This window comes from Tenebrio molitor, chromosome 2 (assembly GCF_963966145.1).
Source record: "Tenebrio molitor chromosome 2, icTenMoli1.1, whole genome shotgun sequence".
In the NCBI taxonomy this organism is placed as follows: domain Eukaryota; kingdom Metazoa; phylum Arthropoda; class Insecta; order Coleoptera; family Tenebrionidae; genus Tenebrio; species Tenebrio molitor.
This window is the reverse complement of record NC_091047.1, coordinates 12255759-12280458: the sequence shown is the minus strand read 5'-3', so window position 1 is coordinate 12280458 and position 24700 is coordinate 12255759. Positions and strand designations below refer to the sequence as shown.

Below are 24700 nucleotides of genomic sequence, written 5' to 3'. Positions count from 1 at the left end.
CTGAATTATTCCGCTCACATGTAACTTCCACCTAGTAACTACCAAAATTTAATTATTGAGGTTATAGGGGGAGTGGTGTCCACTTATTACACTCGTGAGAAGATTTCACGAGAAAACATATGACAAACCTCGTGCCTGGACATCTTCCAAGAAGAATAAGGATAAAATACAAACGTTTGGTTACATTAAATCATGTGATTTTATACAGATCTTTAAATACATAAATAACTTATTGACTTAATTTATTTTTGCACAAACGTGCACTAATTAACACACGCTCCCACTTAAACTCTTACTTGCTTGCATACTTTGTTCGTTTATTTTTCAATTATTTCTTGAACAAAGAAAAATTAACATGAAAGACCTGACAACAACGAACAACTCCACCGGTTCATGTTTTTATCAGGTCAATTACTGTTAACTAGCCAGTGCAAAAAGGACAACCTGTTGAATCGTAAATATTTACTTCCTTCATCCATCATTTAATTATGAAGATATTAAACTCGCCTTTCTACCATAGAATATGAAATCCCGTATTGAGTATCTCTTGAAAACCACAATTAAATTTAACTCGTAACAATAATTTTAACGAGAAAATGTGATTCCAAATTCCATTCAGAGAGTATCATTAAATTTAATGTATTCTAGCTATATTAAACATAAATTATATTCATCAACTATTTAGATTCACTATTACTTTTTTTTTATTCCCACTAATGAAAATGCCTTTTACTTTTTACTTATTTTATAATTTCTTTCCAAGGAGCTCGTTAATTCTTGCCAATGACCACTATTTACGCAAACTGTTCCATGTTCCAATCTTTTGCGTGAAGCGAAAACACAACACCAACTCTCGTTACACATCAGTTTCAACACTTACATGAAATCTTCAATATCACCCATTTCAACAAACTGACAGGTATTATAACACCCATCAGCATAATAACTATAACACTCTTCGTAATCCCAAGTGGAAGATGATTGACAAGGTAAAGCCATGCGTGCCAAAAGACCGTTGGGTCTAATTCGACCGGGTCCGGCCGGAATGTGTTCATTAGGGGGATTACTCAATCCGTAACCCTCTTGGAGGGAAGCCAAATTTTGATCATTGTAACCCGAATAGTGGTTCATCTGAGTACTTTGTTGAACCGCCTGATAATCGGAAGCACCATTTTTGGAAAATGTACTACACTCCATCGTCTCTAGGTTATTATTGACTAACAAACAACCAAGTGCGTCTTATTTTTTCAGACAGTATTTAGATCTTACACAATCACTGTAACATCATGGAAATATTACAGCACACGTGGATATTTGAACCATCAATGCAAATAGAACCCACGAACAAGATGGCCAAAGAGTTACTAATATAAAGATTTTTCACCAGGTAACGTCTTCAATCTTATCTAATCTTTGCACTTGAAAATAGGTCGCGTTGCCTGATACTACATAAAGAAGGCAGCACTCTGCACACTCGAGACATATAAACGATAATTGTAATTTGATAAAATGGATAAAAACTTCGAACACGATTAAATAGATATTTTTCATCATTTCTGTCCCTAGGAGTAATTATAAAAGAAAAGCGACATTAAGTTCCGACGTCAAAAGAACGCTTCAACACAGCAAAAAAAAAACTCTTGCCCACTATATTTTAATAAGAAGCTGCGAGTCTTTCCACGAAAACTATAATTAAAAAGCACGAACTTGTTAAAGTGATACGTGCTCTTCGACATGAAAATCAAAGCTCCTGTACATTTTATATAACATGCAAATCGTGTTAATAACACGGCATTCTTTATAATGAGACGAGATTGATAAGCGGTTCGACGAAATAACGAGATAGCAGTGAGTCACTATATGGATGCATGTAATTTTTTTATTCCTTTTCAATTGTACTGTTCAAGAATTGCGGAAGAGTAAATTAGTCAAGAAAATTTCGCAGTGAAAAGTATAAAATATAATATCTTACACTTGGGTAATCTATACAATATGTACATACTTGAATTGAAAAATACTTGATTTTTTTAATGAAAATCTCTTGTAATCTAAAAATATTATAAAGTGACTGAGACGTTCGTAACAAGCAAGGTAACAAGTAAAATAATACAAAGGTCGACTCCACAAAATTCGCTATCGTGTGTCGACCTCTGTGCCTCTACACCACAATCAAGTCATTATTATCGGCTTGATAAATATGGACTGCACTCTCTCTACTTTGTCAACCGAAGATCAAATTTTAGATAGTTATTTCTTTGTGACTTGAGTCACAGTTGCACACATTTTTACATGAAACCTCAACAAACAACTTCCTAACCTTACTTTTTACAATTCTTGTTTCTGGCGATCATCGTATATGCAATACATACTGTTACAATTTAATAAAATAAATGTTCTCGTAGTTTTTTTTTTTTTTTCATTTAAAAATTGTCATCTCGGCTTTTTTTTTGTTTTTTAAAATTTCATTTGGCTACTGTCGAAGCAGTTCAATCAGCGACATTTCCAAAGCCCACTCGATTACAAATTTCCTTGATCATATGATACCTAAGCGCCTAAGCCTGTTTAACTTCTATCAATTTGTTCCTTATCAATATTAATAATTGATTAATTTTTAACTATAGACACCTTTTTAACTTGTAGATTAAAGTGTTTGTTTTATTTTAAGAATCAAATGTATGTGTAATTAAAAACAAAAAAGGTTCAGATATGCATCAACATCTCAACGTAAGTGAAATCTTTTGTAGCTACACCGTTCCATTCACTCAAACGATAAACCTAAATTAACAAATCGTCGATTAGTAAAACATTTTGGTCAACATCAAGGGGAAAATATGAAGGTCATCCTCATACCAGTCAACTTTTAATTCTAAACAAATGTATATTTTATTTATTATAACGTCGCTCGACACCGATAGACTGTTTACAGAGTTCAGTAATCGACACTAAAAGTTAATACATTTTTAACGACCCTCAAGAATTTTCAAATTTTAAATACATTAGTATTTAAAATGTTAACGCATCCAACGTCAATGGAATGTACCGGGTGTCGATCTGCGTTTGTAATTATGACGTCCGTTCAAGACGAACGAAGGCTACACTTCTGGTATTTGATTGTCTTGCTTTTCCAGCAGACCACAAATTGACGCCATGCATACGTTTGCAAAAGACCGGATGTGGAAAAATGCAAATCAACCTTGTTAATTCATACAGGTAAATTATAATGATGAACCGAATGACATGGCTTTCAATCAACTCAAAACATTTAACGGTTGTTGTATACAAAGTTCAAAAAATGCACTACAAAAGTTTAAAAATTGAGGTGCATTGTAGTTCGCACTTCAAAATGAATTCAACGTCAGCGCATTCAAATAGATTTACACTTTTTTACAATACAAGCAAGACATGAATAATGCAAAAATATTTCTTTTATCCTAAAAATCAAAATGTTGTCATATTCAAATACCTAGAAACCATTGAATTTATAAGAAATTATAAGAATTAATACAATTCCAGTACACGTAACACTTTTAATTAATTCGTTTGAAAAACTACGAAGCAAATTCATACAAGCAAAGGAAAACCTTACTATACTGAAAATAAATTCCTGAAAACTGATATTAAACCATAAACGTCCAAGGTCCAACATAAAAAAATATAATTTAAAAATCTGCAACGGAAACTGACTTGGTCTGAATTTTGAATTTTTAAATTTCATCCATCATCACCATCGTGAATTTAGCAGATGAAACACCCTGCCCTACTTTTAAAGTAGTTTACATTTAAAAAAATTTTATAACTTGACCATCAGAGCAGTTTACAGAAATATTGGTTAGTAACTTTCTATTTTATAAAAAAAAAATCATACTATCATAATTTATATTGCCTACTTAAAACTGTAAATTGAAAATTAGCTTCATTAACTATGGCCTAGAAGCAGCAATGCGAAATCGTATCGAAAAACTCTCAAAATCTTTGTGGTGCGGAAAAGCAAAATTATGCTCACCGCATAACACATCATGAATATTCATTGACTGTGGTTGATATCCTGTAACTATCGCACGCGTATCATCTTATGATCTGTATTCAAATCTCGAAAATGCAGAAAAAGTTCAATAATACAAACAGGAAGGCTGCGGTTTTTCATTCAGTTTCGTCGAATCACCTGATACAATCGTATCAAGGTGATTGAAACGGAATTTAATAAAAAGAAACCAGCGATTAGTTCAGGTGTACTTCGGTTACCTTCACTGAGCAACGTTTCGAGCAATAAATGTAAATAAATCATTGCAACTGTTTAGAATTTACGTTTACATTCGCGGAAAATAACTCCACGATCACATAACCATATTGAGAAGGATCTCTTTGCTCATAGGAAAATTTGCTTCGTGCACCTTGCAATTGAACCGATTAAATATATGTATTTTAAAAAGGTCACATTTCCATTCTTTTGCAAAAATGAATTAAGTTCGCCCAATCTACATACAATAAGTTTTGTTGTGTGTGTACACGCCAACTTTTTTTTTCCCTTATCACACTTCCGAGGAGGCATGTTCTGTATCCTTCAAAAAGGTTAAAACTCTCGAGTTTCAAAAAAAAACGCGCCAGCTTAGCATTATTGTAAGCAATACTAAACTTCCCAATAAATGGGGGGCTTCCCCAAGGACAGAATTAAAATTGTAGAAAAATTTTACGAGCGAATAGAAAATCCCTGAAATAAGTATCAATGCTCAATAAACTAAAAAGAGTCAATAATGACAGAATCTTGGAAACAGTTGCTAAAGTATCATAAGAAAACCATGCTATCTATTATTGACTTCTATAGAAAAAAAATCAAAATGAGAAAACATAAATCTCCAAATTTCTTAATACCTACAATAATTGATTTGGATGTGACTCTCAAATACCGGACATTATAAGAGTACGTCCATTCTCAATGAACATTCTTCTTTGGGAAAGCCGTCTGGTCCTAGTCTACCACTAGTATACATGCTTACACACGAAAAATTCCTATTAATGTAAAAAATGAGCAATCTAAAGAAACTGGCGTAGTATGTACCAGAAGTCAAAATGTTTAGAACGACCTGATACTATGGCCTCCAGTTCCAAAATACTAACAATGAGTGACCAGAGAAAGATTAAATTGTATATTTATTTTTGAATTTTTAAAACTGGGACTTTAAGTTTGTTTATTTAGAAAAGGTCACAACTTCAAAAACAACAAAAACATGTTTTATGTTTTTCTTATGTAAACTTTGATATCATCCACCAAGTGACTAAGTAATAATTAGAAATTAAAAAATAAATAGCTCAACTAGTATCAAATTGAAACCTTTTTTTTCTCTTGTAAATGTACTTTACTTTTAACATTTGCGTCAACTCTGACCTATTCTGGTATAGCTAATTAACGAATAAAGAAATTTGGATTTTGTCTGGTCGCAATGTAACTTTAGTTTTAAGATCATCTTAACACTTGTGTGGTGAGACCTTGTGGTCTCCTGAACAATTCCTCTGTTAATGATTAATGAGTGAAAGTTTAAAAAAAACAATCATTGCAACATCAAATACCAAGATCTCTGAATATTTTATTTCATGTTCACAAACAAAATTACTTCCAAGGTAAAACAGAATCATCTTATAGTAGCGTGATATTTACTCCACAAATGTATTAAAAAAGATAAGATGTTTTGACGCCCCAATACGTTTTCTCATTCGATAAAAAAAACTCTCATATGTGTATGTGTGTGTGTGTGTGTGTGTGTGTGTGTATGTGTGTAACAAACATGATAAATTTTATAATATCTGATAAGAATTTATATAACATTAAAGAGATTAAATACTCATGACCTATTAATTAATCTTTTTACTAATTGTAAACTACTGATAATTACCAATCTATAAAACAACCCCACTCGATGAAAGAAAAACTGATATACCGTTAAAAATGCTTTTATTGTTAAATTTACTAGATAATTGAAATAACCTTGGCACATATGTCATAAATGCATTACACAATTTAAGTTCATCGACTTATATAACAAGTATGAAATAATTTACACTGCATATTCTTGCATCCTTATTTAACTCACGGTATTCTTATAGCAAAAAAAAAAAACACCGAACTGCTTTAGTTTTTCGTTGGATTTTTATAGTTGTTATCACCCTGATAACACAACAGACAATTAAAATGTTACAACTGTCTTTTGAACTTAGTTATTATGTAAGTAATTTCCTCTCAAACAACACAAACTGCCAGACCAATTAAAAATTTCGTTTGGTTGTGATTGACATTAGTAGAGCAACGAATTAATCAAAAATGTTTATAACGTCGAATTTTGAAATAAACTAGAAGAGCATTGCTTAATTTATATTTTGTTGATAAGGAACACCTACACTGAAAAATCGTCCTAAATACATAAAATAAAACCATATACGACAAGCATTGTTGTATTATTCACTACAGAAGAAATTTAAATCAAATAAAACTTCAATTATTCAATGTCACGTTAGTAACTAGGAGGACCTGCTTTTAATTTATTTTTTAATTGTAGCAGGAGACTGCTATTATTATGTGCAAGTTACACTGGCAGCTTCTGAATTAAAGGCAATACTGTTCGACTGATGTTGGCACAGTAACTTTCTTTCTTTGTTTGACTGGAATTTTAATGGAACAGAAGCTCGATCTCAGGTACTTAACAGAGACGAGGTCCTCAAGGATCCTTAACTACATCTGTAGTGTCTATTATAGATGCATCAAACCCGTTGACTACCGAACGGTGCATTTTTTAAACGGAGTTGAATTTATAACCTTTTTACTAAATATCATAATTAACTCACTAACAGTAAATTTATTTCATTAAGTAATTTGAATAATAAGACAAGGCATCGTAAATGTGCGCTAATAATTTTACCAAAGTAGCAAAACCCGGCATCAAGGATACCACAAGAAGTTTATATTCTTTATTAACAATCAAAAAGCCGTCGTCAAATCGCAGTCATTATTAGCTGCTGAATACCAACCGTCAGTGATATATGTATGTATTTGGATGTAAAACTGTCCAAGTGCAATTTACTGAAAATTTATTACGAAATTTAAGTGATGTTAACAACACTCAAGATAATAGGTATACATACATTCAACGTTTAGTTAAGAGCATGTTGTAAGGTCACAAGGGAAATTATCGAAGTTATTTGTTATTTTTGTATTACATATGTCCTTTTCTTGCAGAAACACTGTTTATAATTATTGTATAAGCAAATTAGGTCCAATTTTCTGCCAAATAGTTGCGAAACACATTTTATACGTGTTAATTTGTATGGGTGTTTATTTAAATTTGGCGTTTAAGAGTCGATTATGAACGCACCACGAATTGCGGATGATCTAACCTCATTTTTTGCCTTGTTTGTGTTTTTACTCCGCAGACTGACGAACGCGGTGCGTTCACAATCGATTCTTCAACGCCAACTTTAACGGGAAATTAAATGAACGAGCATAAAAAAGCTGAATTAAAAATATTTTTGATAAAATTTAAAATATAATACATAACCCCAACTATTCTCAAAACGTAAATGAAACATGATGGGCTTTTTTTAAACTGAATTTTAACCCTTAAATACAAAAATACTAGTTACTAATAAATACATACGACTATTATTTCTGTCGAAAACACCTCATTTCTTTATCTTATCGATATAATTAAATATATTGACTATTTAGATATATCCATAGAGAATGTGATCATCAAAACACAACTTATCCATTAAATATTTCGATAAAAAAAATATACAATTGTAAAAATTGGAATGAGTGCAAAGTAAATATCGGAACTACAAAAAATTAAATTAAATAATTAACCACAATTTAAAACGCACATTTCTCCGGTATTTACATTTTTAAATAATTAGTTCACACACGTATTTTAAATTAAATGGACAAATTCGTCATTGGTAACAAAACAATTACTTTCTGTACACATGTCTAAGCTTGTTCCACACGTGGCAACACTATAAATCACGATACACTGTAAAAACAATGTCTAAAACAACTCAATTATTTTGAAAGAAATAGTCATCTGAAGTTTAAAATCATTTAGACCTTAGCCCATTAAAATTAAACGTATCCCAAAGTTCTAAATACATTATTCATTAAAATACTGATACAAAATACATACTCATTTAAATTTATAATGAATTATTAATTCTTATTAATATGGAGAACGACCAAAAAATGTCAAAAGCAAAAATAATGTTTAGAGGTTATTAATAATTTAATAAAAAAAATCACATTATTCTTCTAAAACGTCCGATAAAATTAAACTAAATTTACACTTAACGCGCGTTTACTTTGTGAGGGAGAGATTCACGAAACTTTGCAAATTTGCAAATCGTTAACGAAACGGCAAATACAATGCTTCAACAATCGGTTATCATGGTTTTGAATTTGCAACGCCTTATCGAGCCTTACCGAGTTTCGTGAATGACCCCCTAAGAAATTTACACGTTACTTGTCAACAATTTTGAAAGAACAAACTCAACATCCATTATTCCATGACAAATAAAAAGAACTTTTTGAAAATGATGAAACCCCTACAACACAAAGTGAAACGATCCATTAAAAAAAAATCGTGTCAAACAAAAAAAATATAAAAACGTAAAATGTTGCATCACAAAATAATTGAAAGCAAAACACTAATTACTTGTCTATATTATAATGACTTATAATTATATCACTATCACAATGATTATGTAGTACAACGTAAATGAGACACAAGTTCCAAGAACACGAGCAATGCATATAATGAAAACAAAGCAAAACTACAGAAACCACTTACACGACTAGATACGTTTTACTTAGTTTTATTTTTTTAAGTGCAATGATAAAAAAATTAAACAAAAAAAATGAATGCTCCAATGTTGTGATCCATGCCGGACTAATAGTATATTGTTATACGAGTTGCACAAGACAGTCAATTGTAGAACGAGAGGGTTTAGAGAACGACGAACGTACTGAGGAGTGTTCTAAAGTCTAAAGGAACGGGTTCGACAACATGTCTTGTGAAACGAGTGTAACATGCTACAGCGTGATCAACAATGACTGAGTCTGTTGGCAATGAAACAATTGAAAATACTGGTGATTTTTGTCTAGTAATTGGCACTGACCACGCACTGACCGGATTTTTTAACTTGAGATGACATTAAACACATTCTTGGTTATGCAGGTTATGTTTATACTATTACAAAAATGAACCTTCGTTGGTAAATTTTAAATTTGCCAAATTTCATTGTTACCAACAGACTCAGTCATTCTTGATCACCCCGTATTTTTTCTACTTCGGCTTCATTAATTAATTTTTTTAAATATAAAATAATTATCTAGTGACTTTTATTTTAATGGAATTGGGTTGGTATTGACGAAGCAAGATTATTTCATTTCAAATTGTCTCCCAAATGTAGTCACAATAATAAATCTACCCCCTTAGAGGCCGATTGCAAGTTTGAGAAAGATGACGCATATTAGTAATTAATGTGTAGGACAAAGATAGCTACACATTTGCGCTGCATCACCTATTTGTCACCCTGACTTGAAATAGGACTCATAAGGTCAGTTTACAGAAATAGAATTAAATATTTTATCCACAATTACCTTATAATTGAAGTTTTATCCACACTTATGAACCGTATAAAGTAACACTTTATCCACTAGTGGAATAATGAAATCACTTTATTCCACTAGTGGAATAATGAAAAAATACAATCTTAAATCAATCGAACAGGATCACTTTCTTCCATTTTCACCAACTTGCACGGCGTTTTGTACAAAATGGTGTCGATAAACAATCAAAAATAAATAGCGACTATTCAACACCTCCCATGTTTTTTAGTTAATTTCAATGATTTTTGAGGTGACATCCGCTGTCAGAGTGTAATGTCAAATCATTTTTTGATGACATGAGATGAAATTTTGGCGATTCTGATTTTAAATCGCTGTAATTGTGGATAAAACGTTATATTGCATTCGTGTTTTAGTCGCATTTGAAACTTTAGGGAGTGTCCGCAATTACAAGCCACTGCTCTAAAATGATCGAGCTGCACGAAGATTCTTTCGTACAAAAAATCAACATTTACAAAACTGAATTAAAAATACATAATCAAATATTAAAAAAATTGAGCTTACCTCAATACGGAAAATGATCCAAAAAATATTTCTTTTAGCCCAATCGATTTTGTTATGTTAATTTCAAAAAAGTTATCCTACACTTTATCATCTTGTTTATTACTTATGTACGGGGTGACCCAACGAGAAGTATGTATCAGCATGGTTATGATGTAAATTATCAAATCTAGGTGGAAAGAAAAATATTTCCAGTATAACAAAAATAGCAAAATTTGAACGATTAATCACTGTTGGGTGGTGATATTAGCCGTTCAAATGATATAGTCGTCTTTGTATAACTACTTAAAAACTTTATTGTATGACAAAATGTTGATGTACAAGTGTTAAGTACCAAGGATAGTGGTAGACTCTGGTTTTTACCGCTATATCTCGACTTAAATAAGGGTGGGTGATTTCACCCCTCTCACAAAGAAAGTAGGCAGGACTACCTGCTACAGTACCTCTTTCTAACAATAACATTCAAAATTACATTATTTTGTACATATACCGCCCCCCTTGAAGGCACGGACTTCAAAAATATTGGAATTAGCAAAGATCGAACATGGTTATTAGAAAAAGGATTGTTACATAATAAACATGACAAAAAACATTAAAAAATACAAACATTGAAGTCAATTGTAAAAAAAAGGGTTAATGCATAATTATAACAAATATTTACACGATACAAACATAGTCTATTCATTCGCTGGCAGAACGCACACCTTTCGCGTGGCTCTTTTGAAGATGCCATTGACAGTCTTTACGGACACTACGCGCACAACACCGTCACTTCCGGGATGAAGTTCTACGATGCGTCCCAATTTCCATTGTAGTGGCGGCGTGTTGTCCTCAACTAGAATCACCATGGAACCAACTTCCAAGGCGGGGGTAGACGGTCTGGAACCGGAACCACGGAGCTGCTTGGAACTATTGATGTTTTGAACAAGGTACTCCCTTTGCCAGCGGTGCCAAAAGTGCTGCCTCATCTGTTCCACTCTTTGCCATTGCGTCAATCGGTTGATCCTCGTCGTCGTAAGATCTCTTTCGCTTATAGAAGTTAATGGCTCTCCGATGAGGAAGTGACCAGGGGTTATGGGATTAAGGTCATTAGGATCGTTACTCAAGGGACACAAGGGTCTGGAGTTTAGGACTGCTTCAATTCTTGTTAACAGGGTATACAATTCTTCGTAGGAAAGCACGACTTCTCCAATTGTTCTCTTTAAATGACCTTTAATGGATTTTACGTTTATTTCCCAAATACCGCCCATGTGCGGGGATCTGGGGGGAATGAAATGCCACGAGATACCCTTATTAGCCAGATTTTCTGTAATTTGACTAAATGAAGCTGACTTTAGAAATGTTCTTAGTTCCAGTAATTCTCTATTGGCGCCAACGAAATTTGTAGCATTGTCCGAATAAAGATGGTACACATGACCACGTCTTGATATGAAGCGTTTTAGCGCATTCAAAAAGGTTTGAGTCGTTAAGTCACCAACTAGTTCTAAATGAACGGCTTTAGTTGAAAAACAGACAAAGACGCAAATATATGCCTTCACAGTACGCTTACTGCGACCACGACATTCCTTGATGTAAATAGGCCCGGCATAATCTACGCCACTGATTGAAAATGGTCTGGTTGGTTCGACACGGGATTTGGGCAAATTACCCATAATAGGATACATAACGCTTGGTTTGACTTTAAAACATTGCAAACACTGGTGCAAAATCTTGCGTACCACACTGCGTGGAGAAATTATCCAAAAATTTTGACGTAACGCGGCTAAAGTTCCCTGAACACCAGCGTGCAGTTGCTCAATGTGCACGTGTTTGACTAATGCCTTAATCAAATGGTGATCGTTTGGTAGCACGATGGGATGTTTGACATCGTAAGTTAAGGATGAGTTTTGCAACCTACCTCCCGCGCGAATTAAATTATCATTCTTGTCGAGAAAAATATTTAAGCACAGTAAACGTGATTTCTTGTTAATCGGTTTGTTTTGTTTAAGGCAAGCTAATTCATCGTTGAATGCAACTTCTTGAATTAAACGCATGATGGCCTTCATGGAATCTTTTAATTCTTCACATGTTAAAGAACTAGAGATTTGCCTTTGGTTTGGCTTCCTACAATTGTTGATGAACCGTAATACCCATGACATTACGCGTTCAGTTTTTTTGTAATTTGAAAATTTCGTAAGAAGCGGTAGTTGTCTTTCGCGAGAATGAATATTGGTCAGAGTGACAGTTCGCCGTTCTGGAATTTCAATATCCGAAAGATTTACGTTAGATACGGGCCAAGTGTCGTTGTTTTCTGACAGCCAATCAGGACCGTTCCACCACAGTTTATTAGTTTTGAGTTGACCAGGTAAAGCACCTCGGCTTAGTACATCCGCAGGGTTACTTTCGCTTTTGACATGATACCAATCTTTCGCATCCGTTAGCGTTTGAATTTCGGAAACTCGATTTCCTACAAATGTTTGTAAGTTTGAAGATGTAGCGTTTATCCATGCCAGAACGACTGTGGAATCTGTCCAGAGAAATTGCTGATCAATTTTGACATTTATCGTTCGTAAAACTGTATTAAATAATCGCGACAACGTTAAGGCGGCACACAGCTCCAAGCGTGGTAACGTAACAGCGCGAAGAGGAGCCACACGAGATTTAGCGCAAATTAAGTGAACTTGATGATTGCCACTATGATCAGTTGTTCTTAGATAGACAGCAGCGCCATATGCGATTTGTGATGCGTCACCAAAACCATGTAGTTGCACCTGTACGGGGCTTGATTTTATTATGTTTCTGGGAATTTCGATTTCGTTTAAGTGAGCGAGTTCTTGCAAGATCTTAACCCATGCACAATAAATAGTTTCAGGTAATAGATCGTCCCATCCAATTTTCAAGCTCCAGCACTGTTGAAGGATTATTTTTGCTTTTACTACTACTGGCGCCACAAGACCCAATGGATCGAATACCTGGGCAGTTTTAGACAGGATTTCGCGTTTTGTTAGTCTTTTCGGAATGTCGCACTGTTTTACCTGATAGCGTAACGAATCGTGATTAGGATTCCAAAAAAGCCCTAACGTTTTAGTGTAAGCATCCTTATCGAAACTGACGTTGAGATTAGGCTCGTGACTATCTGGAATTAATGCCGGATGATTGGCGGCCCATTTACGTAATAAGAAACCACCATGAGCTAAAATTTGAATTATTTGATCTCGTAAAGTGATTAGGTTTTCAAGTGAGTCTCCTCCCGTCAGAAGATCGTCTACGTAAAAATCCTGTTGAATTGCTTTAGCGGCTTCCGGGTACTGATTTACGTTTTGAAGAGCTAGTTCTTTAAGACATCTTGTTGCTAGAAAACTGGCCGGTTTTGTACCGTAGGTTAGAGTGGTTAATCTATACGTTTTTAGCGGATCTTCGGTGTTCTCGCGCCAAACAATTCGTTGATAGTCACTGTGATCGGGATGTATTTCTATCATACGGTACATTTTAGCTATGTCCCCGTTTACGACGTATTTAAAAGTTCTGAATCTCAACAAAATTGCAAAAAGCTCTGGCTGGATTGTAGGTCCTGCCATAAGATTGTCATTTAGACTTAATGCATCAGCTGAGCGAAATGACGCGTTAAAAACAACTCTTAACTTGGTCGATGTAGAATCCTTGAGTACCGCGTGATGGGGCAAATATGTACAGTTTGGTTTATTTAATTCGCAACCCGGAACTTCCTCCATGTGACCCAAAGAGATGTAATCCCGCATGAATTGCACATAATCTGATTTTAGTGTAGGCCTTTTGTTTAGGTTTCGTTCCAGATTGTTAAAAAACTTTACAGCACTATCGCGGTTTGACTTGAGAATTGGAGGATCATTTTTTAATGGCAGTTTAACAAGAAACTTTCCGTTTGTTTGTCTGCACGTATTTTGAATAAAATGTTGCTCGCACATAATCTCTTCATTTGAAAAGCATTTTTGTTCGGAAGGGTTGCTGCATTGTTCTAGTTCGAAGAATTTCTGCACCTGGTTCTCTAAAATGTCGGTTACCGACGTTAGAGAAAGCGAGCAGGTGCTTGAGCTATTGTTATTGTTCATATTTAGTGACCCACCCGCAATGAAACCTAAATGGGTATTTTGCAGCATTAGTTTGTTATGGTTCTTCAGTGTTATTTCCTTGCGGTCTTGACATAAAAGGTTCCAAAACAAATCAGCCCCGATAAGTAAGTCTACTGGTGCAGTTTCTAAGAATTTCGGATCGGCTAGCTGTAATTCCTTTGGAATATTTATTGCAGACATGTTTATGGTCACCAGGGGAAGATTTTCGGTTATTTTTTCCAGAACAAAACAACTTAAGTTCGCCGAAAACTTATTGTACTGAGACTTGATGTTTACCTGGACGGCCTGTTTGATGTTCGTCGAAATTTGACCAATTCCGCCAACGGTTATATTTACGGCTTTCTGCTGTAGACGTAATTTTTTGGAAAATGATGACGTAATATAACTGTTCATGGACCCTGCATCCAGGAGAGCTCTACATTTATGTGACTTATTATTACGATCTTCTATGAGAACGATCGCGGTTGATAACAAAATAATTGATGATTGGGACCTCATAGAATGAGCGTTTAAACTTTCTACCTGTGCTGGTGTTTCATTGGTTTGCGTGATTTGTCTCTCTTTGTGAAGCAGCGTATTGTGGCTTTGATTGCATTTACGGCATTTGAATTTGGACTGACAGTTGTTAACAAAATGATTGGTTCTTAGACAATTAAGACATAACTTCAGGTTTCGAGCTTGAGCGTTTCTTTCCTCTACATTTAATTTTGTAAATTCATTGCATTGAAAGATTGTATGATCGTCATTTTTACAAAATGTACAATGTAGTTTGTTTGTGGCAACATAAGATGTAGTGCTTCGTTTTTGTGACATATTGTTTTTTGCATTATTGTGATTCGGTTTGACGTTCGATTTGGGGTGCAATAGATTTAAGGATTCCAACAACTGACATTTCTTTTCTAAAAATTCGATCGTTTGACCGTAAGTTGGAACCTCGTCGGTTAATGTAGCCTGCCATTCTCTTGCAAGATTGTCGTCTAATTTGTCCACAATTATTACGACTAGAAGAGCGTGCCAAGTATCAATTGGTACTTCTAGCTGTCTTAACGCGGCAACATTTGAATTCAACGTATCTAAAAAACACCTAAGTGACGAATGCGAGGCTTTAATTACTTGGGGTGCCTTTGTGATGGCTATTATGTGATCGTGAACGATCAGCCGTTTGTTGCAGAACCGTTTCTTTAAGATATCCCACGCTACATTATAATTTTCTGGTGACACCGTTAATGACTCGACTGCTCGCAAAGCTTCACCAGATAAACATGATCGCAAATATTGGAAACGTTGACAGTTGTTTAGCATGTTGTTTTCGTCTTCAATAATGGATTTAAATGAATTTTGAAATGACAACCATTCCTTATAGCAACCAGTGAAAGATTTTAAATTTAAAGTTGGCAGATTCAATTTGATTGATTGATCACGATTAGAGCAATGTGAATTAGCGCTGGAACAACTACCGTTACCGTTCGTTGTGGCCGCAGTGTGCGGTGGAGGCGTCGTTTGTCTAATTTTTGTTTGAATTGATGATAATACATCGAGATACTTTAAATCAATTTCGTCGCGGTCCTGAGTCTGTGTCTCAATCGCCTCTGATGAAAGATCGAGTGATTCAATTTCAGTCTGTACCTCGTCATATTCTTTGAATATTTGTTCGATGAATGTTTTTCTAGTTTCTAGTGGAGACACATCATTATCATTTGATTGAAAATTAGACACAAAGTTCTGAATACGCGTAATTCTAGCTTTTAATGAGGTTCTTTTCCTTTTTAGAGCCTCTAATTTGGCAATTGATTCATCTAATAAGGATGTCTCGGGCATAATGATTGATTTGATTTACGTGGTCGAGATGAAAATTTGCGAAATTAGGAACAATAGAAAAAGTCGTACGTAGTAATGCAGTTTGGAAGGGAAATTGAAAGGATTGAGAGCCACTAACCTTTGTTGATGTCTTGAGTGATGATCGCTTCGCTGCTACCCAATTCGGTGACTATTCGTGCTGCCCTTTTGCCCTTGCTGAAGGTGACGAAATCGTTGCTGCCCTCTGGGTGTCGAAACTGTTTCTTGAATTGTTGTTGTATTACACTTGTTATTACACTAGACGACCGTCGTGTGATATGGATTTAATCATCCGGCTCGAAGGACCAAAATTATGAACGATTAATCACTGTTGGGTGGTGATATTAGCCGTTCAAATGATATAGTCGTCTTTGTATAACTACTTAAAAACTTTATTGTATGACAAAATGTTGATGTACAAGTGTTAAGTACCAAGGATAGTGGTAGACTCTGGTTTTTACCGCTATATCTCGACTTAAATAAGGGTGGGTGATTTCACCCCTCTCACAAAGAAAGTAGGCAGGACTACCTGCTACAGTACCTCTTTCTAACAATAACATTCAAAATTACATTATTTTGTACAAAATTTTTATTCGAATTACTACATTTTTATAAATAAAAATTCAAATTCTATAGTCTTGATATTTTTTTTAAACTTTAGATAAATTTCTTGTCCTTTACTGATGGTTAATGGAATCATGCGATTTTCTTGCCCAATATCCCTCTACATAGATTCGTATTCTGAAAATTTTATTTTCGTGCATTGCTGACAAGGCAATCGCCCTCGTCTTCGACTCGAGCGATTGATAACTTTGTCAGCAATGCACTCACAAAAATTTTCGGATAGAATCTATCCGTCGAGATATAAGTGAATGTATTTAAATAGTTAAATAGTTTTATGGTTTTTTGAGCACAATTGTCATCAATGTCATCATGCGTTTGACTTAGCAGCAGAGATTTTATCGAAATTTTATCGCCTTAACCATGTAGATTCCTCGAATGACGCATTTTGATTGGTCGATTTGTGTATGTTGAAAATATGTAATTAAAACACCCGGTGGCTAGAAAAAACCAATCCTGTTTAAATCCTCGTTGCTGCGGAGCACATTAGGTTATCGATTTCATTTTTCTTTTTGCAATTTATAATGAAACGGGCTCTTGTTAAAACAAATGCAGCTATGAGTGACATTTATAGTTAATTGTTACATTACCCTAGGTTTGGTGACATTTTATGTTAATTAACTTCCGTTGCAACTTGTTGTCCTTGCAGATTTTCTAGAAATGGACAAAGTTTATGATAGGACGGATTATGCCGGAAAATTATCATCTCTTCTCTGGAAACTCTAGTTATAATTACCTCTAAATCGGAGGTGTCATTGAAAAAGGAAGTTAATTAACATTAAATGTAACCAAACTTATGGTACTGTAACAACAAATTACAAATACATAGCTTCATTTGTTTTAACAAAACCCTGTTTCGTTCTAAGTTGTTTATTAAATTATTATCAACGTATAATCACTAGTAATATCCCGAGTACATGTCAAATTGTCGATAATTTGCTCGAGTGCGCGGAGCGCAAGAGAGGAAATTATCGACAATTTGACATGCACGAGAGGATATTTTGGCAGACTATTTCCTGAGAAAAATGTACATGATAAGTAAGTACAAATAAACGTAATTCTTTTTAAAATATAAAATTAATACCAAATGATTTTTTAATTAGGACTACGCGAAAATTTGGCACTAGTGCAAATTATCGATAATTGCACTAGTGGAGTATTATCGCTGTAATTCGATCGCTATTGGCTAAAATTCAAATATTCGAGCTTTTTGATTGGCTTAAATTTTTCGAAGGAAATAGTCGCAATCATTTAAAATTTCATCATTTCATTGTTGACGGACATACACCTATTGAATTTGATACTCATAATTTTCAACTGTTTGTCTCCAAGAAAAAAATTCTAATTGATATCTCAATGCATTCCGGAATTATGAAGATTTACACAGAATTCATTTATTTCTAGCTACGTATAAACCATTCGCCTCCATACAATAATAAAGTCTTTGGTCAGTCAAATGTATTTCTCTTTGAGTGAAGATTTTATTATATGGAGACAAATGTTTACATTTCGAATATCTAATAAACTAATGTTACATAAACAGTAATACCGTAAGAGCAAAAAAAATGCCATCAAGGATAGCTATGACAGTCCATAATGCGCTTGTGCAGTGTAAATTGCAGAGGAAAAAATGCAATAATACCTATAATTGTTTATTTAAATAACCCATTTCAGGATTCCACAAATACATGACGAATTTCTTAATCAAAGACACGGCACTTTCTTTTTCATAGCTATCCTTGATGACATTTTTTGTTTGCTCTTATAATCATGTTACTGTTGTAAAATGAATTGAAATTGCTTTAAAATGATATGGTCTTCTAATAATATGAGGTATCGCTTTAAAACGCTTTAAAATGAAATATGTATCACTCGATTCTTGCCCCCTAAGTCCCTGTAATGATCGCAGGATAGTAGTCCCTGATCAGGAAAAGTTCCGCTGCTGAATTTATCACCTCTCGATATCAAAATTAACCTGTTTCGGCATTTGCACGTAAGTGTATAGTTTTCAAGATATTTTCGGTAAATAGGTACTTGTCGATGTGTATTCGGGTAAAACCCGGAAAAAAATTAACTCTACTTGTGACCAAATTATTATTATTAAACATTTCTTAAGCAATCTTTTGAGCTTTATTGGACAGTGAGAGCGTTTTATTTCTAGTATTTTTCGTTCTTGTTATGTATGTACCTTAATGTTTGTATTTGTATGTTTCTCAACAACTAGCATTTTACTTTTTGTTTCGTATTTGTTTTACATTCTTCTTTAACATTTTACCTGCGAGTGTCGAAAATGATTATTTTATTTTATTGTTTCCAAAGGTTTTTACATCCCTTTACAACCATCAAATTAATCATTTGTGATTAATAGACTTGTGATTTTAAAGACATGCACAAAGCAGTATTGGTCAAGATCTGACGCTAAATACTCGTTGAGAGAGATTATTTAGAGTCTTGGCAGTTTTATTTGTGAGTTTCTAATCAAAATCTCGGGGAATTTGCAATACATTTTTCAGAAATTTTCTGGCTAATAATATGTGCAGAATGCGGAATACCCCATATAGGTATACTCGTCGAAGCCTTGTTAAAGTTTCTCCACAAAAACAGTAGTGTAATCCAGTACTCCCGAAGAAAATTTCATGACTTAGTTCCAGTTGGAAGAACGTAATGAACGTAGCCGAAGTTTTTGATAAAAACTACTTCTAATTTTCCTCATTTTTTATTATTATTATTGCCTTAAAAACTGTTGCCACCACGTGTCGTCAACCTATTTTTAGATTACAATAGTTACAATTACAAACTGTTGAAATAATTTCAATGTTTCTCGAAAGAATGCATTTTGTCGTTGCAAGACTACTTTTATTAACAAATTTCTTTCACTTATTGTCATTCTGATGCATGTGCGTCAACACTGTTAATTAATTACTTTAAGGCAGCTACGTCTATCATCCAATGTGCAGTCCCCATCTGGCTTACGATGTTTTTTAATTTGCGTCTAGTTCACGACGTTTTAACATTTCCTCGTATCATTTGTTAACGTTTAAGCACTTTCGTGTAAATAATACCTCGCAACTCCTGTATTAGTTCTATAAATAACACCACAAATAACATAATACATACATTCAAATTAATGTCGTATTATTACTGTTATTGGATGATTAATGAAAAAATGGGTCAACCAGAGTGTCGTATTCACCAATTGAAAAGACAAAAGATTGTGTTGCGTCTACTGACGTCAAGCAGCGCTTTTTTAAACAAGGTAATGTTCAACCATATCAAATGTGACGTACATAAAATGATGTGAAATTAAATATCGTTCCTTTTTCAGACGAGACGAATTTGGTTCGTTCCATCCCTAATTTGTCAGGAACATTTCACGCAAACGTCAAGCATATTTTACATTCATCCAACTACGCTGTGCAATGTCGTTTTTATTTTGCTGCAAACAATTACGGAATTGATGAACTCCCTGTAATAAAATTTTGAATATGTACTGCAAGTTTCAGAAGAAAAAACATGAAACTGGGGAGACAAATTAATAAGACACAATTATTACAAATTTTTACTACAATACTTTACAAGATTATTTTCCATATTTAAAATTCCTGATAACCAAGTCTGATTATAATTTAATATAATGATTAATTTAAATCTACAACGGAAATTACTGGAAATCAACTGCAGACATCTCACAATGTAAATCACTAAAAAATTTTTTTTTTATAATTATCTGTCTGGATCTAGAAGATAAGTCCAAAACCAAATGTCAGACTTTAAAAATTCTTTGACCACATCCTCTTTCCTATCAAGTATTCGACTGTATTAACTTCGTCGGGGTATTTATTACACAAATATTTTCTAAAAGATTCTTTTATCTCAGAGCTTATAGAATTCTTTAAGAGCAAAATATAATTTAATTTATATTGAAAATAAAACGATCACAAAAAAAACATAAAACTGTTATCAAAATCCTAAAATTACTATTTTCATTAAAAATTATTCCAAGTCTTGGAAAAGAGTATTGCCCTATGAGATACTCTAGATCCAAAATACACAGACATTTAAACTCGTTTCATCACAGAATACTACAGAGTGTCTATAAAAGAACATACATCAAGAGTGCTGTGGAATTGTGCGGCTCTATACTTTTTTTGACCGAACTATGTCAAGCCGTTGAAGCCGGTAAATTAGGTATCATTGATGTCAAATGACACATGTCAAATAAATACGTTTTAGCGTCAGAGCGTCAGTTTCTCAGTTTAGTTCAGTTGTGAATTCCGTGTCTTAGTTGTTTTCCTTGTGATTTTCTTCAACAGTCTTTATCAAGACTAAAACGATTTTCCGCGTAAGCGTGAATTGTGAATAATACCAGAAACAAGTTACGGAGTTGCGAAGGTAAGACAGTTATTTTCGTACGTTTACAGTAAGTAATAAGCAATCTTTTCAGTAAACCGCAATGGTTTTATCGCTAGAGCAAAACACCTTCATTGTGATGTCGTATTACCGAAATGGTACCCTGCAGAATGGAGAGTGGGTTTACTCGATAAACGCTTGCAAGGAAGAATTTTTTGCAAAATTTCCAAATTGCAACGTCGTGGAAGCAAATTTAATTGCACACATTAGAAGGGTTGTGAATAGATTTGTGGCAACTGGAAGTGTTGAAAAGGGTAAAAGTGTAGGAAGACCGCCAGTCAATGAAGAAATTGTTGAAGATTTACGCCAACAAATTGAACAAAGCCCAAAAACATCTCTCAGGAAGTTATCACTTCAGGCTGATGTACCACTTTCCACTTGCCAAAAAATTGTTAGAAAAAACCTGAACTTATATCCGTACAAGATCACTACACTTCAAGAACTTCGACCAGGTGATTCTGAGAGGCGCTTAGAATACTGCAATTGGTTTTTAAACAATTTGAATGATGACAGGTTTGTAATGATGAATTGAATTAAAAAATTTTAATATTAACTTTGCTTGCAGATTATTAGACATCAGTTTTTTTTCGGACGAAGCATGGGTTCATTTATCTGGATATGTAAATTCACAAAACTATAGAATATGGAGTTCAGAAAATCCACATGCATTTGTAGAAACCCGATTGCATCCTGTAAAGGTTGGAGTGTGGATTGCTGTCTCACGAAGGCGTTTAATTGGACCGATATTTTTCCATGAAACTATAAATGCCACTAGATACCGGGAACAAATTTTAGAAATATTTATTAATCAGCTGGATGATGAAGAATTGCAGAATGGATACTTTCAACACGACGGTGCTACAGCTCACACAACACAAGAGAATTTGGTTTATCTTCAACAATTTTATGGCAATAGAATTATAAGTAATAGATTAAATCCTGAATTTCCCCCACGTTCTCCAGATTTAACACCGTTAGATTTTTGTATATTTGGCCATCTAAAAAATGAAGTTTTTAAAAGGAGAATGCACACTTTGGAGGAACTTATGGAGGAAATAAGAAACTGCTGCAACACTATAGACCAGCAGATGCTGCAGAATATCTTTAATAATAAAAAGAAACGAATTAGGAAATGTTTAGAACATAATGGGGGCCACTTTCAACAATTTCTGTAAAATTGGGTAGGTACTGTGACGATTTTATCGGTCGGTAAAACCACCCGCAAATTCGTCCCCACTAATTAGTGAAGAGCGCCGACGCAAAACCCGCAACGGATAACGGAAGAACTCGTTCTCTCTTCCGTGCAAAGGTCCACCGAACAACACGTAGTACCGTTTCGCCGAGTTAAAATTAGTGTCCGAGCATTCAGTGTAATAACGTCTCGGAGGCGAAGGTCAAAGGACCGATTAAATTAACCGGCGAAAAGACAGGCTGGCGACCATTTAGGGATCGGAACCGGAAACGTCGAAGACGGATAAATTTCGGTACTAGCGTCGCAAGTAAGTACGACCTCGAAACCAAAATGGCGGCTCTCGCAGCTAGAAAATTTTCACTGTTCCCACAGGCGACCAGCAGGACTCTCCTTTCCAGGACTATATTTCAGTCTCAATCAACATTCCATCGAGACTCTCAATTTTCTCAACACCCACGACTCCCTCGAGTCGCTCAACTTCCACCACTCAGTTCTCCAGTCGCACCACCTCGTGGAGACACCCCTCAGTGAAGCCCAACCAGGGAGGAAGCGAGCCTCGACTCCGGAGGAGCTACGTCGGCGGCTACCACACACATTCCGACGAATTATTACTGTCCACCCTCGAGCCACCTTCGGCCCCACTGAACCACGCGACGTCATCCAAGCTTGAACGAGGAGTGACCAGTACTCGCAATATCGCACCCTGCGCGGTGCAGAGACCGGGCAAGCCGCCCCTGTAATTTCAGGACCCAATAAATGTTGTGCTGTCTTTTGAACTTTGGCATCTCTTTCTCCCTTCCGTACTCCAATCAGGACACCAGAAATCTGTTTGTGGCCGACCTGCCTTTTGGGTCGTAATAGTACCCTTGAAATAGAGAATACATAAACCCCCAAAATGTGTTTGTTTTAATTACCCCGAATCTTCATTATGAGGTGTCTGCAGAAGTTATGTTTTGATAGTTTAAACCTAATAAAAATGTGAATTATTGTTAGTCCATCGAGTATTACAAATTGGAAGTGATCATTCTTCATACAACACTAATTAATGAAAAATAGATACGATGGCATGTGGTGTGTTCTGTACCTAACAGAAATTTATTTTAAAAATCGAAAAACCTGTCATTAATGAAGTTACATAACCTCTGTTTTTCTATTTGGTACCACAATATGCTACAAAGCGGCAAAAATCAAATATATTCGAGTTCCACAGCACTCTTGATGTATGTTCTTTTATAGACACTCTGTATTTATAAGCATTGGGAATTGTATTCAAACTACAAAAAGTAGTCTCGACCACATATCATTTATACGAATCTATTTTACATCAAGAAAACGCACTGTGTAAACCTAAAATGCATTAACATTGTTTTGGCATAATGGGAGGCACTTTAGTGACGGAAATCAAACAGTGTGTCCAACGTTAAAAAAATTAATTATGCCAAAACAACCTGAACAGTGTTTAATCCCTCTGTTCGTACAATGTCTTAAATGAATTGTGTTGATGTTTTTTCTGGATAAGTTTAGTAACTGATTTTTTCCAGGCTTTTTTTCTTCTCTACTAATATCTGTTCACGTTGGAATGAACATCAGTGGTGCAAATGACTGACCTGTTACTATGACAACTCATATGAAAGTTAATGCCAAATGTGTGCGATTTGCACCACTGATATTCATTCCAACGTGAACAGATATTACTTTACCTTAATTCTGACGCAGCAAACACCGCTCTTTCTTGCAAGTAGTACATTGAACTTATAAATACATTTATATTTTATAGGTATGAATTTGGAAAAAAGAATATGTATATGCACACATGCTTGTTCACACTACTTGCTATAAATTTACTGCATTCTATAAAACTATGTATTTAAATTTTACTATCATCACTGTGCCAACTGGAACAACAATTGATCAAAGATCACAGTTACATTGTACCCGAGTCTTCAAAAAATTCCCCGTATCCTTCAGCACACCAATAATTGTAAAATACCTTATTTGCCCATGTTCTAATTGTTTATCGGTGAAATTTTTCTATGACGAAAAAGTGTTGTCAGAAATGTATTTAGTGTAATTTACAACACATCAATAAACGTAATTAAAAATAAATTTGTCTAGTACAAATATTATCTAGTTCTACAACAAACACCAAACAAAAACCACAGCATTTCATTTCCTATTTCAACACAAACAAATTGTTATCTACATACTTATATTAAAATTTGTTACTCTTAATGAACCGTAATAAAAATCCATTTACAACAAATTTAAAATATCTGTACATGTACAAGTCACAAAATGTAGGTTGATACTTGGGAAATGGATGCGCAGTGAAATTGTGGGAAGTTGTGGGGAGAGACCCACTGTAAACGAAGCCGTTGGAGGATT

The 24700-nt window shown here is 34.5% G+C and overlaps 2 protein-coding genes and 1 long non-coding RNA gene across 4 annotated transcripts in view; 1 reads left to right on the top strand and 2 right to left on the bottom strand.

Annotated features, from left to right (window-relative positions):
- sima (similar) overlaps positions 1-1359 on the bottom strand; it is a 33800-nt gene extending 32441 nt beyond the window's left edge. Inside the window, exon 1 of the mRNA XM_069038709.1 lies at positions 881-1359. Within this exon, the coding sequence (XP_068894810.1) occupies positions 881-1197 (317 nt within the window). The 5' untranslated portion in view covers positions 1198-1359. The remainder of the gene's footprint in view (positions 1-880) is intronic.
- Positions 1-24700, bottom strand: part of LOC138122770 (uncharacterized) — a 186709-nt gene that overhangs the window by 154718 nt on the left and 7291 nt on the right. The window lies entirely within an intron of this gene.
- LOC138123883 (histone-lysine N-methyltransferase SETMAR-like) lies at positions 20797-23211 on the top strand. 2 transcript variants are annotated; one of them, XR_011156936.1, is made up of 4 exons: positions 20797-21105; positions 21158-21636; positions 21689-22622; positions 22688-23211. XR_011156936.1 is itself a non-coding variant. In XM_069038714.1 (3 exons), the coding sequence occupies exons 2-3, from the start codon at positions 21167-21169 to the stop codon at positions 22296-22298; spliced, it is 1080 nt and encodes a 359-aa protein (XP_068894815.1). In that variant the 5' UTR covers positions 20797-21105; positions 21158-21166; the 3' UTR covers positions 22299-23211. The 2 variants fall into 2 exon arrangements, 1 of the variants encoding a protein (XP_068894815.1); XM_069038714.1 differs by having other exon boundaries at positions 21689-23211.

Bases quoted from the DNA above. Each gene is read 5' to 3' on its own strand.
- LOC138123883 (XM_069038714.1), top strand. From the start codon at position 21,167: ATGGTTTTATCGCTAGAGCAAAACACCTTCATTGTGATGTCGTATTAC. The intron at 21,637-21,688 runs GTTTGTAATGAT...CTTTGCTTGCAG, and splicing joins AACAATTTGAATGATGACAG to ATTATTAGACATCAGTTTTT.